This window comes from Catharus ustulatus, unplaced genomic scaffold (genome assembly GCF_009819885.2).
Source record: "Catharus ustulatus isolate bCatUst1 unplaced genomic scaffold, bCatUst1.pri.v2 scaffold_72_arrow_ctg1, whole genome shotgun sequence".
In the NCBI taxonomy this organism is placed as follows: Eukaryota; Metazoa; Chordata; class Aves; order Passeriformes; family Turdidae; genus Catharus; species Catharus ustulatus.
The window spans coordinates 5,117-17,141 of record NW_024879542.1 but is presented as its reverse complement, the minus strand read 5'-3'; the positions used below and the strand labels follow the sequence as shown (position 1 = coordinate 17,141).

At 45.6% G+C, this 12,025-nt stretch overlaps 1 protein-coding gene across 3 annotated transcripts; it reads left to right on the top strand.

Annotated features, from left to right (window-relative positions):
- Positions 1–84: 84 nt before the first annotated feature.
- NR2F1 (nuclear receptor subfamily 2 group F member 1) lies at positions 85–11,726 on the top strand. 3 transcript variants are annotated; one of them, XM_033086909.1, is made up of 4 exons: positions 85–942; positions 3,989–4,516; positions 9,489–9,676; positions 9,761–11,726. In XM_033086909.1, exons 1-4 carry the CDS (start codon positions 492–494, stop codon positions 9,767–9,769), a joined length of 1,176 nt encoding a protein of 391 aa, XP_032942800.1. In that variant the 5' UTR covers positions 85–491; the 3' UTR covers positions 9,770–11,726. The 3 variants fall into 3 exon arrangements, with proteins under 3 accessions (XP_032942800.1, XP_032942799.1, XP_032942801.1); XM_033086908.1 differs by having other exon boundaries at positions 86–942; positions 9,489–11,726; XM_033086910.1 differs by lacking the exon at positions 85–942 and adding an exon at positions 1,122–3,116 and having other exon boundaries at positions 9,489–11,726.
- Positions 11,727–12,025: the final 299 nt, after the last annotated feature.

Below are 12,025 nucleotides of genomic sequence, written 5' to 3'. Positions count from 1 at the left end.
AGGACGAGAACAGGCAGTGAGAGCCGGGGAGAGCGGGAGCAGAGGGGGGAAGCGGTCAGGCGGGGTATTTTAAAGAGGGGGGGAGCGTTGGAAAGGGCAGGGAAGGGAAGGAAAGGAAAAGGAAGGAAGGAAGGAAAAGGAAAGGGAAGGGGGTGGGAAAGAGACAGGGAGAAAATCTTCCGTCGCCCCCTCCCCCTCTCTAAAAAAAAAAAAAAAATTAACAAGAGCGCGAGCGAGAGGAGGGGGGCTCGAGGAGGCGAAAAATAAATAAAATAAAGAAAACGGCAGGAGCGGCTCCAACCGGCAGCGGCGGCGGCGGCAGTAGGGCAGCGGCGGCGGCAGCCGAGGCGGAGGCAGGCGGCAGTAAGGGTCCCCTCGCTCTCCGCTCGCCCCCGACGCCCGGGCGGCCGCCACCCCCCCGCCCCCCACCTCACTCCCCCGCAGCCCGCAGCGAGACGCGCCGCTCCCCAGCACTTTTTTGGGCCCGAGATATGGCAATGGTAGTTAGCAGCTGGCGAGATCCGCAGGAAGACGTGGCCGGGGGCACTCCGAGCGGCCCCAACCCCGCCGCGACGCAGCCGGCCAGGGAGCAGCAGCCCCAGCAGCAAGGGAGTTCGGCCACCCCACACACCCCGCAGACCCCCAGCCAGCCGGGACCCCCCTCCACGCCGGGCACGGCCGGAGACAAGGGAGTGGGCCAGCAGGGCTCGGGGCAGAGCCAGCAGCACATCGAGTGTGTGGTGTGCGGGGACAAGTCCAGCGGCAAGCACTACGGCCAGTTCACCTGTGAGGGCTGCAAAAGTTTCTTCAAGAGGAGCGTCCGCAGGAACTTAACTTACACATGCCGTGCCAACAGGAACTGTCCCATCGACCAGCACCACCGCAACCAGTGCCAGTACTGCCGCCTCAAGAAGTGCCTCAAAGTGGGCATGAGGCGGGAAGGTGAATATTTCTTCCCTACTATGCTCTCGCTCCCCTCTCCCCGTGGCTGTGCGGACGTGCGTGTGCGAGGGCTCTCCGTCTGTCTGTGTCTACCTGTCCGTACGCGCACACACGCGCACCTATATGCACACACATATACATATATATATACACACACACACACAAGCATGGCATGCAAACACACACATTAAAATATAAATATAGTAAAACAAATACACACACATATATATGTGTGTATATATATATATACACACGCATATTTACTGCTCTTCGTAGCAATCCAGGACTCTCTATATATTTCCATGAACACGCCAATCTATTCCTCTGCCTGCACTCCATCTGGCAGCTTTGCACCAGGTTCTGTTGTTATTGTCGATGGTAGTTGGTGGTGTTTTACTTTTCGGTTTGTGCCTCCTGCCCTCCCTCCCGCTCTTCCCCACCCCCTTCTCCGGCACTGCCACACTCTCCCGTTTCCCGATAATTGTGCAGAGAATTTATTATTGTTTTTGCTACTATTACTACTACTATTACAATTGCTTGCTAAATATTTATCATTTAGCCGCTATCCCCACTTCTCCCTGCGCGCGCGTGTGTGCGTGTGTGTGTTTTAGATGTGATTTTGTCTATTGTTGGCATGAGACCGGAGGGTGGGGGGAGATACATCTTTCTCCCCTACGAGATATGCTTCCATTCAGCTTCCTTCCCCCTCACCCCCTCCCCACCCCCTTTCCACCTCATCATTTCTTTTTAAACCTGCAATACTTCTCGATAGATCCACCTCTCAGGCTCGTTTTTTCCGAAAGAAAGATGAAAGACGTGTAATTAGAGAAAGAGGAAAGGGTGTGAAAAAGATGGAAGGGAGAAAAGCAGAAAAAAAAAAAAAAAGAAAAAGGAAAAAAAAAAAAGGTGAAATGTGCTACTCTCATCTCCGCTTCCCTGTGCTTCCCGGTGTCCCCGAGTGTGCTTCCGTGCGAGATTTGGCCTTGTTTTCATTTCAGGCGTTCAAAGGAAAGTTTGGGGCTGAACCGTGTTTCTGTACTTCTGTTCTTTCTTTCTTTCTTTCTTTCTTTGCACTGCTCATTTTATTTCTTCATCAAACTCCGCCCTCTCCTTCAAGTCTTCATGCTAATCTCGATTAGTATCTTTACCGGTTCTTCTTTTAGCAGCATCCGCAGCCTGCATCTGGCAGCGGGATCCCCACCATTTCCAAATGCTCTGCTATTTTTTTTTCCTCCTTCTTTCTAAAAGTTACTTGTGATTTTCCTTGAGTTCAGATTCATTCTCGTGTAGGGAGATTTCATGCCCCCCTTTCTCCTCGAAACATGTTCTCGTGGTTTAAAGTTTACCCTCTGACTGTCGTTAAAGATGTTCTAAAGATGTGACATCAGCGAAATAGATGGTTTTGTGGAGCAGGGATTTTAAACATCTATTTTATATGCCACAATAAAAGGAATTGAATCAGGCTGCTCCAGCTCTTTGGTAAGAGCTCACAAATATGATGGCTTCATTGGTAGCTGCAGGAGCTGTTGGTAGGCACCTGAGAGAGTGAAGGCAAGCAAAAAAAAATTAAGGGAAGGAGGAGAAAAAAAAAATTTAAAAAGTGAGAACTGTGCACGCAGTTAAATGAAAAATATCTGCCAAGTTTGCAAGTAGATTGAAGAGGGACAGGTAGGTTGGAGAGCAGGAGGACACAGATCTGGCCCGAGTGGCGAGGAGGGGCAAGAAAAGAGAAAGTTGAGAAAAATGTGGCACGCCGGAAACATGAGCGGGTGTGTGCCAGCAAGCCTGTGCTGTTGTGCGGGTGTGTGTCTATGTGTGCAGGGTACAAGCATACCTGAGTAGCCGTATCTTCCCCTGAAGTTACGTTTGTTTACATGGTAAGCGGCTGCAAACGCTGGCACTGATGGAGTAAAACACACGCACACACACACAAAAAAAAAAAAAAAAAAAAAAAGAAACCAAAACCAAAAAAACCCCCACCAACTTTGGTCAGCTTTCGGGACTTGAGGCATGCTTACGCTCTGTGTGGAGATGGTTAATGAATCTAGTGTTTTTGCAGTTGCAAGCTTGTGCATTCACTGTGCAACGCTGACTGCAGGCTTTTGCAGTGGCAACAGCTCACCAAAGATATTAATTACACCGTCCCCTTTTTTTCCCACCAATGTTTGGCTATTGTAAGTTCGGACATTTTTGTTTTATTTCCCTCTTTCCCTTGATAACATTTAACCTTTCTTTTCCTTTTAGCAGGGAAAACTTTGCTGGGCGGGGAGGGGGGGGACTCTGTGGAAAGCTGGTTCTGTGTAATAAAGTTAGCAGTGGAGAGCTGGAACGCTGCGACCTGTTCCAGCTTGAAGGGTAACGACGAGGTATTTTTGAAGAATATGGACGCGTTTGGTTTTATGAATTATTTTCTTTAATGTTTTATTCTAAAAAGCGACACATCAGTTTATTTGTAAATTCCAGTGGTATCAGGGCAATAGGCTTGGATTCACAACAGAGCTTGGCTCTTTTTTACAGTTGACTGTGATTTTTAACTCTACTTTCTCACCACCCGGAGGATTTCTTTGAAAATTTTTTTTCCTTTTTTTTTACGAGCGGGGCTTTCTTTTGTTACTAGAGGGGAGGGGGGAAGAGGGGGTTGTGTGCGGATTTGTCTTGTTTGCCTTGGCTTTTTTTCTTTTTTTTTCTTTTTTTTTCCCCCTTTATTTTTAATCTGTTTATTTTGTGAAGCCTGTCTGCATTGTGGTCGGGTGGGGGGAGTGGAACGCGCTTGGCTGCCGCCGGGCTGAGGTTGCCTGAGCAGGGGTCGGGGCAGGGGCCGGGGCCGATGCAGGGGCAGGGCGGGGGGCGCGATGCAGGTCGGCGGCAGCTGCCCGACTCCGCATGCCTCTGTCTGTCTGTGCCTGTGCGTGTGCCGGGAGCGAGGCGGTGGCGGGGAGGGAAAGAAACCCGGCATTGTCTCCGGCTAGTTGGCAGCGCCGCCGGGGCGATGCCTGCGAGCCTCCTGGATGCACATTTCCTCTCCTTCTCTCCTTCTTTTTGTCAGCGGTTCAGCGAGGAAGAATGCCGCCCACCCAACCCAACCCCGGCCAGTACGCGCTGACCAACGGCGACCCTCTGAACGGGCACTGCTATCTCTCGGGATACATCTCCCTCCTGCTGCGGGCCGAACCCTACCCCACCTCCCGCTACGGTAGCCAGTGCATGCAGCCCAACAACATCATGGGCATCGAGAACATCTGCGAGCTGGCCGCCCGTTTGCTCTTCAGCGCCGTCGAGTGGGCCCGCAATATCCCCTTCTTCCCCGACCTGCAGATCACCGACCAGGTGGCCCTGCTGCGGCTCACCTGGAGCGAGCTCTTCGTCCTCAATGCTGCCCAGTGCTCCATGCCACTCCATGTTGCCCCGCTCCTGGCCGCCGCCGGTCTCCACGCCTCCCCCATGTCGGCCGACCGTGTTGTCGCCTTCATGGACCACATCCGCATCTTCCAGGAACAGGTGGAGAAGCTGAAGGCTCTGCACGTCGATTCGGCTGAATACAGCTGTCTGAAAGCCATCGTCCTCTTCACCTCAGGTGAGGGGATGGGTTGGGGATGTGAGACGTCTGGAGAAAAAACCAAACAAACAACCCCCCAAAAAAACCCAAAAAACGCCCCTCCCCCCACCCAAAAAAAAAAAAAAAAAAAGTCGAACAACCTGCGGGAAAATAAGGGGAAAAAAATTAAATAGAATTATTTTTAAAGGAAAGGGACTAGAGGCTGAGGAAGCATATCACCTGGTAGGAATACACTCCAGTCCAGGGATCAGCCTCTCCCTCATCACCACTGATACTGGCTCTTTAACACACAGCTCCTCCAAAAAAAAAAAAAAAGTACTAAAAACTAAACATCAAATTAAGTGAATTAAGTGTAGGCGGTGGAAACATGCACGTTAACAATTTTTCCCTGTGATAGATGGTTTGAATTAACTAGCAGGAAAGTTGCATTAGCATTGCCTTTGAAGTGCTCTGGTCATAGCCTGTAAGAATATAATGCGTATACTATTATTGCAACCTGCAAGGTTGAATTTATAAACATCAAAGGGGAGCTATGTGAAGGAAATATAGGAAATGGAAACAAGGCAAGATAAGAGTCTGGGCAGTGTAATTTTTAAATTATTATTCTGATTATCATCACGATGTGGCTGATTACCACCTTTCCTACTTGTTTTTCTTTTTTTTTTTCTTTTACATTTTTACATTTTTATACACCCTCTCCCCATCCCCTAGCTCCTGCCTTATACAAGCCTCTCCCCTCTTTTCTCGATTAGCAATAACTAAATAGTTTTGATAAATATGACTTAAAACCAGACCAAGGCAAAATTAAAAGCATTCCTGAACAAAGATGGCAAATCTTTCAAAAGTCTTGTTTAATACTGAGCAGTTTATAATCCATCAATATTTGTTGCCTTTCAAGCATGAAAGATAGTATTTACATTGTATTGGAATGACTCCTAAATTTGCACTATATTGTAATGCAGCAAATGTAGTATTAATATCGATTTGAACATCAGATAATTTATTTAGACAGGATATCTAATTTGTATGCAGGGTGGTCGGAGACATGTACTATGACTGCCCCCTTTTATTTCCAGTGCAAATGCAGTCTCGCAGTGTTGGAGGGAATATTTCTTTGCAAAGGATAATGTGCAAATCTTAAAACAAATGGAAGATTTACTGAATAGCCAACTCGACATTTTAATGTATTTTATCATAATAAGTCTTCTTGATGGAAACATGTTTTTCAAGAGTGACAAAGAGACCCGCCTTCATTTATCGGGGTGATTTAACTCCACAGCCTGCCTGCAGACTGCCAGACTTTCCTTTGCCATTCATTTCAGGGAACTCATCAATACACAGGGACAGTCGAGGAGAACCGTTTTTTTTCCCCAGACCCAACTTGGAGAGATTCTTCCCAAGCAGAGCTGGGAAAATGTCTGACCTGTGCCTCAGTTCTTCCACAGGCCAAAGGCCCTGTGAAGGAAGTTGCCCCTGATAGGGACATGGTTAAGGGAATATTGTATTTTTTCTTCTTTCCCTTCTCTCCCTCTTCCCTCAAGTCTTTCCCATTTACTTCCAAAACAATTGACCTTGGCTAGAAAAAGGGTAAATGGCTTTAGAAGAGCCCTTCATTTACATATAATAAAACCAAATGTAATAATATTTGAGAGGAGAGAAGCCCCTTCCCACAGTGGAGAGGAGAATGAAGGAAGGGAACAATAATATTATCAGGGCAGGATGGCATGGGGCATCTCAGAAAATGGAAATATTGCTGTCAGGAGTAATCTACTACCCCTTACCTCCATCCACACATTTCCACTTTTCACTAAAATCGTTTTCATTTCATATTAGGAGGGGAATTCATGAGAAGCCTTTCTCAAAGTCATTTAACTTTTAAACAAACTTAAAATTACAGAAAAGACATTTTTAGACATATTGTCCAAAGTCCTTCACTAAGGACTTAGTATCTAAAACTGGCATGGATTTCTCCTGTTGTGGTTTTACATTTGGGCTCCAGAGAGCATGTATTTAATCTGCAAAATTCTGGACATCATCCAAAAGCTGTGTAGTAACCCAAAACCAGCTCCTTTCTTGCCTCCTTTCCCCTTCTCTCCCACACCCTCCTCCTTGCCCTCATCTCCTTCTCCCTGCTGCCAAGGTTTAGCAATATTTATTCCTAAATCTACCTTTTCATCATCATAAATATATGTTTCCAGGAACAGTCAGAAACAGATAACGTAATTCAAATAAATCTATTTGCAGCACAATCAGAACTTTTGATTTCTAGTTAGATGCTAGCTGATTACATCTCTATTTTCTGAACTCTAAACTCCTCTGAACATGTAACATGAAATACATTGCCGCCACTACAAAGGGGAAGGCTGGAGTGTGCTGAACAGTAATGGTTATTTATTTACATAATTTCTTTTCCATAGACTGCAAGAAAAAATATAGAGCTTTCCCTTATTGACACACTACCATATAAAAAAGCAAGGCACACACAGGATTTTCACATTAACCCACTTTCTGAGATGGAATAATAATTCACCTTCAGTAAACATGGGTTGCATTATTTCTCCCATGGATTGCACCTCTCTGGGCTGCATGATATAATGGAGTTGTGGATCCCTTAATTATTATTATTTTTAATCTCATTCTGAGGGGGAATTGAGACTTCCCACCCCCATTTAAGGCTGCGGAATAAAACTCGAATAAAGGCGTATGCCAGACCGTTTAAAATAATTGAAGCTCAACAGATACTATAGGCATGAGAAAATTCTGAGTTTTTGGAGGTCTAAGGCAGAACCTATGGCAAATTTTTGAAACACACACATGAATCAGGCAGATGCCCTTTTAGAGAGTAAGTTCCCCATACACACTGTCCAGTGACCTACCTTATAGGTGCACTTATCGTAAATGCCTGATAAATATTTTACTAACCTTAAGGGTATGACATATGGAACATAAAGAAAAAAGCCCTGCCAGGGTATCAGTAAGACCCTTTCATATTGCATTGTTTGGAAGTTGAATAGGATCCTAATGCATAATGGGCAGATAATGCATGTAAAATAGCAAGATATATGTAAATATGGAATCTGATTTGTGGCAATCAACATATGAACAGGTCTGTGGTTTTGATATGTATTGCAAACAAGAACAGGCCCCAGCTTTTGATAGATATGTATGTTGCAACCTGGTGCTTTAGATGTTGCAAAATATCATTGCAATAAAGGTAAAGTAAGGATTAGCAGAGCAGCATGGCTCAGATAATTGTGTGTCTGAGGGATGCCAAGTCCACAGCACGGGTCAGAGGTTCTCCTTCTCAGAAGTTCCTAAATTATGGCTTGTTTTATTTATATTTTTGCTTGAGGCCATTGTAGATGAAGGTGATCTGAAATCGTGAAGTCAGTTCTTGATAAGAGAAGACTTAAGCTTGAAAAATGATGGTACAATAGATTTTGTTTTATTTCATTTTATATTTATCTTTAAATAATTTGTTAATTTGTCATGTCTTTCCAGGGTCACAACTCTACATTCACATTTTTATAATGTCTTTTTGGGGACCATTAAGTCGTTCATATATGAATCTATATACTAGCAAAGTCTGGCTTGGACCTGTTAAACTGCTCTACTAGCTGACCACTTTGCTCTGATCTTGACGGCTGGAGGTTTTTTCTGTTTTGTTAGTTGGGGTTTTTTTTTGTTAGGATTTTTGGTTATTATTTTGGTTGGGTGCTTTAAATCTCTATTCTGAATCTTTGAAACAATGTGGATGGTTTCAACCATCTGGGCATACCCACCACTTTTCCATGACTGTTCTTTCCTGAGCAAGTCCTTCCACAAACAGCTGGTGCAGTTATCCTCTGGTTTGGGTTATGTGTTCTCAGAGACAGGGTATGTGTTTTAGGTGTCTCTCTCTGTGTGCAAATGCACGGATGCATCCATACCTCTCTGCTTGTATCTATATACACGGAATAATGTTTATAGATGCAATTACGTGGATGTGAAGGGTTTCTGCTTTCAGATTAGTACAGCTTTGCCCAGGTCATATAGTTCTGCAAGGTGAAAGGCATATATTTCTGACAGTTTGGATACCAGAAGGATCCACAAGGAAGGATTCATTTCTGGTTTCATTTAGGCAAGGCTTAGCCACTGCAGCTCTCCCCAGCTTTGTGCCTGAGAGCTACAGATGCCTGCTGAGTGCAAGTTGGGACTAACCTAGCCGTTAGTTACCGGATTTATCATACAGCCCGCAAAAATGTGGCAAATTTGCGATCGCTGGCAGCGAGGCAGGTGCAGAGGAGACTCCCCTGCCCCACGGCATCCGCCAGCCGGCTCCCTGCCAGTCGCTGCAGGTCCCAGTCGCCGCCTCTGTGTGATGTGCAGCCACGTCAACAAACTCCTTGCATCTTACTGTGCTTGTGTGTGACTCTCCTTATCTTATTATTATTGCTGTTTCTATTATTATTATTATTATCCTCACTATTTAAAAAAAAATATTTATTTATCCCAATATTTTATTTTTCTTCCTCTCGGCGTTATTTAAGGGGGCTGGTCCAGGTTTCCAGCATCCCGGTGATGGGCTCCCTGGAGCAGAAACCACACTCGACAGCACGGAGTGTCGCTGTGGGGGATGTGAAAAGGAAGTGTGTGGGGTTGTGTGCGTGTGAGACTGGGACGAATGGGCCGTGGTATTCTGGGTGAAAATACTCACAGTGGCGACGAGGCACAGCGAGGTTCGCGTTATTTATTTGGCAGTGGTGCGCGGGATGTGAGATGAGGTGGGATAGGATAGGATGGGATGGGATGGGATGGGATGGGGTGGGATGGGATGGGATGGGGGTTTCGCCTCTGGGCTGCCCCCATCCTCGCGGCGTTTCCCCGTGCGGTTCCCAGCCACTAACCATCTCCCCCCGCTTCCTCCTCCTCCACCTCCTCCCTCCACTCTCCCCTCGCCTGCCGCCGCTCGGCGGCTACCTCCGCGGGTGCGGTGCGGTGCGGTGGGCAGACGCCTGCGGCCTGTCGGATGCTGCGCACATCGAGAGCCTCCAGGAGAAATCGCAGTGCGCTCTAGAGGAGTACGTGCGGAGCCAGTACCCCAACCAGCCCAGCCGCTTCGGGAAGCTGCTGCTGCGGCTGCCCTCCCTGCGCACCGTATCCTCCTCCGTCATCGAGCAGCTCTTCTTCGTCCGCTTGGTAGGTAAAACCCCCATCGAAACCCTCATCAGGGATATGCTACTGTCGGGGAGCAGCTTCAACTGGCCTTACATGTCCATCCAGTGCTCCTAGAGCCCATCCCGCATCCCCGGCAGAGAGGCGGCGAAGCAGCGGAGAGGGAAACGCTCGCACCGAGGGGCAGTCGGGGTGCAGGGGGGTCCCGGGAAGTGGACACGGAACAAAAGAAAGGGCGAGTGGGAGCAGAGATGGGGCCGTGGAGGGGAGAAGGACGGACCTGTGGTCCGTGGAGGTTGTGATGTTTCGCCTTTTTTTTTTGCCTATTTTGTTTTTTTTTTTTTGTTTTCTTTCGGAGATGAGGAATAAAGAAATAAATAATATTAATAAAAGAGACAAAAAAATGAGTATTGAGGGGATATTAACCAAACCTGAAGGGGATACTGGATCTTCCAGGATTTATTGTGGACTGTTGTTGATAAATGCTGTACAGTAAACCAACAAAACAAAAAAGAACTGAAACTGAACTGAACCTTGTGTAGAATGGAAAAAAAAAAAATCAGCCAAAACCAAGCAAACAGCAACAAAATTTCCATGCACGAACACTTTCCATGAACATTATTACTCATTTTGTAATATATTAGTCTTTATTTTCATTTTTGGTAAAAGTTTAAACATCATATGCGCATAAAGGGAAAAAAAAGGAGAATTAGGGGAAAATAACATTTTCCAAATAATTATAAAAGAATTGTCCTGTGTCTATGTATCTATATCTGTTTTGTATTTTTTTCTGGTTCCAAACCAGGTTTCCTGTGATTCTATACTAATAATTTTTGATATAACCCTTTGCTTCTTATAATGAGTACGATATATGTTGTCAAAGTTGTTCTTCAAGAATTAAAATTAAAGTGAGAATTAAAAAAAAAAAATAAAAGTATTTAGCAAAAAAGCCCCCAACTTATCACCCCACAACTCATGAGTCTTGTTGCTTGAAACATGCCAACAATTCACATAAAAAGAAAGAAAGAAAGAAACAAACAAAAAACAACAAAAAAGGGAAAAAACCACCCAAACCATAAACAACAACAACAACAACAAAAATCTCCCCACATTTTTAATTCCTGTACTGGTGCTGAAAAGAAGAACTTAAAAATACTTGGGAGGGGTAACCGAGTCATGTAAACTATTGGATGCTTCAAAATGGACTTGATTGTATAAGCTTAGGGCTGAGCTGTCAAGGCCTAGAAAAAGGGAGCAGTAGTTGCAGTGTGATGCCTCAGGTGACCTCACTTCACTAGAACTGCACCACAGACTCTCCACCAAGGCTGAAGCCTATCAGGCTGACCTGCCCCCTTTTGAAACACCTTCTCTCATCACCTGGGTTTTCTGCTGAGTTCACACACTGCTTTTTACTCTCAGACATTGTGGGCATAGTTTGAAGTCACCATATGCCATCATCTCTACCTGTGCAGCAGGAGGCATAGGGGCCTGTTTATTCCAGGCATGGTGGCATTTGGCTTCTGGGGCTAGGTGTGGGGCTGTAGGGTTTCTGTTTTTATCTTCTTTTCCACTCCAAGGCCCTCACAGACCCCCGAATATGCTCTAGTGTGCATGCCTTCTGCTTACTGTCAGCCAGAACAGATCTCTTGCTTTTTTTCCCAACTCTAGTTGCTGTGTGTGGAGGGTATTCCCACTCCATTAATATAGAAATCCAGCTGGATGCTTGCTCATTGGGTGGTGAGCTAGTGCATTTCATGTATGCTTATGTGCCATAGCCATGCAAAAAACACAGGCTGTGACACCCCACACCATGGCCCACCCACTGCCAGGGCCTGAGCTCTGTGCCAAAAGCCCCTTTTCATTTCAGCTTGTCTTTTTTTTTTCCCAGAAAATTAAAAATCGTTTTTGTAATGGAGCTGCTTTGAAGGTAAAGGCTTCTAGCTGGTGGTGCAGATCTCTGTAACAGCTTTCAGTGCATTAATGTTTTATAGGATCTGAGATGGAGCTGTAAGAACACATACTACCAAGGGAGCTCTTTCTTAATGTATTAATAAAGCTGAATCCTTAAAAATAACGTTGTCCTACTCACACAGACACCTCCTGTGCCCTTCTCCATCTAGCAAGCCTAGATGAGGTAGACTTTTCAGTTTGTGAAAACATGGGCAGTGTTTTCTTTTTAATTTGCTGTCCTCCATACTCTCCTCTCTCTCCTTCTCTCTCTCTTCCTCCCTCCCTCCTTCCCACCCTCCCTCCCTCCCTCAATCTCCTATATTTTTTTAATTCTTTATTTCTTTTTTCCTTTTTTTTCCCCCTTTCTTTGACAAGATTCTTCCATTCAACTCGCTTGGGGTTTTTAATATTCTAGGCGCAGCA